The 4,812-nt window shown below is 69.3% G+C and overlaps 2 protein-coding genes across 2 annotated transcripts; both read right to left on the minus strand.

The window, feature by feature from the left end:
• Positions 1-1,754: 1,754 nt before the first annotated feature.
• On the minus strand, positions 1,755-3,090 carry AURANDRAFT_62889 (hypothetical protein; the record flags this gene model as incomplete). Its single annotated transcript, XM_009036822.1, has 3 exons — positions 1,755-2,014; positions 2,203-2,534; positions 2,645-3,090. 3 exons carry the CDS (start codon positions 3,088-3,090, stop codon positions 1,755-1,757), a joined length of 1,038 nt encoding a protein of 345 aa, XP_009035070.1.
• A 461-nt stretch (positions 3,091-3,551) lies between these two features.
• AURANDRAFT_23064 (hypothetical protein) lies at positions 3,552-4,565 on the minus strand (the record flags this gene model as incomplete). Its single annotated transcript, XM_009036821.1, has 1 exon — positions 3,552-4,565. One exon carries the CDS (start codon positions 4,563-4,565, stop codon positions 3,552-3,554), a length of 1,014 nt encoding a protein of 337 aa, XP_009035069.1.
• Between the last annotated feature and the right edge of the window lie 247 nt (positions 4,566-4,812).

Raw genomic sequence — 4,812 nt, forward strand, 5'->3', positions numbered from 1 at the left:
CGCGCCACGTTTCTATGCGCGCGTTGNCGGTCGATGTTTTCGACGTCGATGGCCGAGCGGATCAAATGGGACGCCCGCGGTACATAGACGAACGATTCCCGACGCTCCGTGCGCTCGAACACGGTCGAAAAGGGTGCGGGGGACGCCGAAAACCCTCTTCCGACCCCTTGGGACGCCCCGCGCGCGATGCGGCGCAATCCTCGGGAGTGACATCCCGCGGGGAATGTGTCCGCAACAGGGTTCCGGTCCTCGCAGCCGCGGGGATCGTTGCGCAACTCTGCATCTGCGTCGAGCTACGGGCTGGAGAAGACGAGAATTTCGTCCATCGACGCTGCAAAAGGGCTGCTCGCAGCCTGATTGTTTGAGTTGCTTTTTCGAGGAATCGATCCAGTTGCTTTTTTTAGTTTTTAGCCCGGCGGGGGTTTCGAGTACTCATCAGTTGGTGGGTCCATGGGGGGCACATCCTGACTTCCAGCCGTCTCTGGGGCGCCATTACGGCGCCATGCAGTCCCGGGCGACCCACCACCGAGGCGCCTTGGACACTGCGAGTGATAGAGACCGAATTAAACCCTCCGCGCGGACGCCATGGCGCGACCGCGTGCAGCCCCTGGAGTCCGCGAGGGCCACAGAGCAGCTCCAGCACGCCGCCGTAGTGCGCGTTGAAGGAGTTAGCGGTGCCGGACCATGGCCCAACATAGTGACCATCGCCTCGAGGCAAATTGGTTGAGTTGCACCGCCCTGCGCCGGAGCCGTGCGGTGCCGAGCGAGTGCTGCGAATCGCTCCTCGAGAAGTCGTGCGTCGGCGGTCCGAAGATCGCGTCGCCAAGGCGTCAAACTCTCGTCCAAGCCGGAGACATATATGGCCCTGGGATTGTGATGAAGTCTCAATGATTGTGAGGCCGTGGAGTCCACCATTGCCGCCCCGGAGACGGTCGTCCGACGGCGCTGCGTTTCGCGTGCCGTCGCGCGATCTCGGCATCGGGGGTACGACATGCCGCTTCGGACAGGCCGTAGGCATAGTATATCGACCGATGAGCCGAAATTGGTTGAGTTGCACCACCCTCAGCGGACGCGCCCGCCGATTTTCGTGCTCGAATGCGGCGTCGAAACGGACGCGCCGATTTTCGCGTTCGCCCAACCTCCGACGCCGACCCCGACGGCCAGCGACCCGCTCGAAGGTGTCCGCCGGCCGCTCGCGGCGCCACTCGGCTGCGGGCGATGTCTCTGCCGAGCGCGCGTGCCCCCTTGGCAGCCCTTCCCCATGCTCTCTCTGTCTCGCAGCGCCACCTCGGGAATCATCCGTAGCGGCGTGCTCACGCGCCGACTGCTCGGCATAAGGCTGTGCTAGCCGCAGCCCTCAAACTTAAAACGCGCACTCGCTCTCGACTTTCAAATCCGGCCTCGTGCGCGCGTTCCGCGCGTCGACCCGCGAGCAGCATCGTAGCACTAAACATGCCGAAGGGAACGAACTCGCAGGGCAACCACTACACGACGCCGGGCGGCACAAATTCGTCGCAAGGTACGTCCTACCATTATTCCAACACCAACGGCTCCTACTACTACGCCAACGACAACGGTTCGACGTACTACTCGTCCCCCTCGGGCCAGGGCACGTACACGCCGCCACCGAAGTGAGCCCCTAGGGCCGCCACCCCCGCCCCCTTCGTGCCGCGCGTCCGCGCGCGCGGGTCCGCGCGCTCTCAGGCTCCGCGGAGCCGCCCGCGGTCGAGCCTAAGTGCACCCCGCGTGGTCGTTTAATCGCATACGAGCTCCTGGGTGGACATGACGGACGCGTGGCACCACTGGCGCTTCGCCGGGCCCGTGTCGTTGAAGACGAAGCAGGGCGCGGCCGCGCGCTGGAAGACGTCGCGGACGACCGGGTCGAGGGCCTCGAGGGCCCGGCGCGCCTTGGCGTAGACGTGGGCCGTGATGGCCTCGTGCGCGCCGTGCGACTTGCCCGCGCGGAACTTGGACGACTCCTCGACGTGCTTCGCGTCCGTCGGGTGGTCCTTGCCTGGGGCCGCGCGCGTCCGTCGCGACGGGGGCGAGGGCGCGCGCGGGGGGGCGCCGGGGGGACGCGCGGGTCGTCGAGTTGAGCCCCCGCTCCTTGAGCCGCGCGAAGTCGTTCGCTGCGATCGCGGCCTTCATGTGGCGGCAGCGGAGCCGCCAGTTGAGGAAGCAGTTGGCGATGAGGTCGAGGACGTGGAGCGGGCCTGCGGTCCGGGGGGGGGGGGGGAGGGGTCGCGTGGGCCCGGCGGCGGCGCGGGGCCCGCCCGCGGGCGGCGCGCCGCGGCGCGCAGGCGCTCAGGCCCTCGTAGGTGACGACGACGGCGCGGTCCGGCGCGGCGAGCGCCGCGGGGACCCACGCGTTCAGGAAGGCGACGTGCGTCGCAATGGAGCCCGTCGTCCACTCGACGAAGGCCTTGAGCTGCACGTGGCGCGGGATCGCCTTGCTCCCCTTGGCGCGGTAGACGCGCTCGAAGTACGAGCTCACCAATACGTCGAGGGGGTCGCGCACGAGGAGGCCCGTCTTGCTGGGGAAGAGCGCCCCGGGCCCTTGGGGCGGCGGCCGCGCCCCTCCCGCGGCGCGGGCGCGGCGGGGGGGGGGGCGCGCCGGCGCCGCGCGGCGTCGGCCTCGCGGAACGCGGCCGCGAGCGCGTCCGGCGACATGAGGAACGGGTGGTCGATGACGCCCATGGTGTGCGACCGCAGGACCGTGAAATTCCGCCCGCCCTTGAGCCGCGCCGCCTCGGTGAGCAGGCCGAAGAGCCACGTGCGGCCGCTCTTGGGGAACTCGAGGATGATCGCGTCGGCCGCGGCGCCGGCCCGGCCGCCCGTCGCGTTGGCCCGGTCCGTGCCGTTGTCGCGCCGCTCCCAGGAGCGGTGCGAGTCGCGCCGGAGCCGGTTCTCCGCGTCGAGCTCGGCCTTGGCCGCCCGCGCCGCCTCGAGGGCCGCGCGCTCCGCCTCGGTGCCGCGGCCGAGGGGCGCGGATCGGTACTGGCCGCCCTTGACGAAGCCGTGCGCCGCGATGCGCCCGATCTTCGCCGACGCGGCGGCGACGCAGCAGAGGGCGAGCCGCGCGGCTCTCATCGCGGCGAGGGCCGCCGCGCCGCGTCCCGGGGCAGCCTCGCCATCATTGCGCGCTTCGGGGTTGCAGGAACCTTCAAAGTGACGATGCGGCCTCAAATGTTCAAAGTTTGATGAACGACGTGACCGTGACGACGAAGTAGGCCTCGAAGTCCGCGACCGCGGCCGCGCGCCGCGGCCCCGGCGCGGGGCTCGGCAGTGTGAAAAACAAACATTCTAAACGAATTGTCCCACGTCCGTTGGGCGTCCGTTGGACGTCCGTTGTGACCCCCGCGCGCGCGGTGGACGGAGGACCTCTATGAGGACCTCCCGCCGGGCGACCGCAAAACAATAATTAATATTTCTATGGCCGCGGCTAGCCCTATGGTTGTTTTTCACACTGGGGCTCGGCCGCCCGCCGGCACGTTAGCGGGGTCGCCCCCCCCCCCCCGCCGCGCCCCCCCGGCCGCGTCGCGCGGTCGCGGCTACCGCGCGGGCGTCGGCGCGTCGCGGGCCTCGACCCCGGGCCCCGGCGTCGCGTCGCCGGGGGCCGCGGCCGCGTCCGCGTCGCCCTCGTAGTGGCGCTTCTGCGTCATTGGCCGCAGGACCTTGAAGGAGCAGCAGAGGTCGGCGCCGATGCACATCATGCCCCCCGCGTTGTCGAACTCGCCGCAGTAGTTGGGCGCGGAGAATATCGTCACGAGGCCGCGCGCGGCCTGGAACTCGTAGCCGTCCTCGACGACCTGGTGGGCCCGGCAGACGACGTCGAGATCGTGCTGCTTGAGGAAGTCGCGGATGACCTCGTGGCCGAAGGTGTAGGACACGCCGCGCGTGTTGTAGCCCCAGCCCATGATCATCGGGTCCGGGTCGGACCAGAGCAGGTCGCAGAGCAGGCCGTCCTCGGGCACCTCCGTGGGCCGCTCGATGCGCGCGATCTGCTCCAGGGACGTGAGCTCCGGGCTCAGGCCGCCGTGCATGGCGATGATCTTGTCCGCGACGACGGCCGCGACGGGCATGCAGTTGAAGCAGTCGCCGAAGACGCGCCAGAGCTTGACCGTGTAGCGGCGCTTGCACTCGTCGAAGAAGCCGTAGATGCGGTTCAGCGCGCTGCACTCGTGGTTGCCCCGGAGGAGGAAGAACGTCTTCGGGTACTTGATCTTGAAGCAGAGCAGGAGCCCGATCGTCTCGATGCTCTGCTTCGCGCGGTCGACGTAGTCGCCGAGGAAGACGTAGTTCGACGCCGGCGGGAAGCCGCCCATCTCGAAGAGGCGCAGCAGGTCGTGGTACTGGCCGTGCGTGTCGCCGCAGATGTTGATCGGCGCGTTGAGCTCGAGGAGCATGGGCTGCTCGAGGAAGACCGCGCGCGCCGTCCGCGCGATCCACATGAGCTCGTCCTCGGCGAGGTTCACCTCCGTGCCCGGCTTGTCGTCCTTGACGCCCACGAGCCGGGCGATGCACGAGTCGAGCTTCGCGCGGCCCTCGGCGCCGACGGCGACCATGGCGCGGCGGCCGGGCCCAGGAACGCGGGGTCGCGCGCGCCCCGGGGGGCGGGGGGCCGCGGCGGGTGCCGCGCCGCGGACGGCCCCTGGTCGACGCTCGAGGGCTGCGGGGGGCTGGGCTGCCGTGCGGCGTCGCGATGGAGGTACAAGCAATAATTGCCGAGGCCAACGTTGACCAAGCTCGAGCTCATGTGCACAGGCCTACGACCTCTCTATTGTATGTCCGTTGCACTGCTCTTTTCCGATG

This window comes from Aureococcus anophagefferens, assembly GCF_000186865.1.
Source record: "Aureococcus anophagefferens unplaced genomic scaffold AURANscaffold_5, whole genome shotgun sequence".
In the NCBI taxonomy this organism is placed as follows: domain Eukaryota; class Pelagophyceae; order Pelagomonadales; family Pelagomonadaceae; genus Aureococcus; species Aureococcus anophagefferens.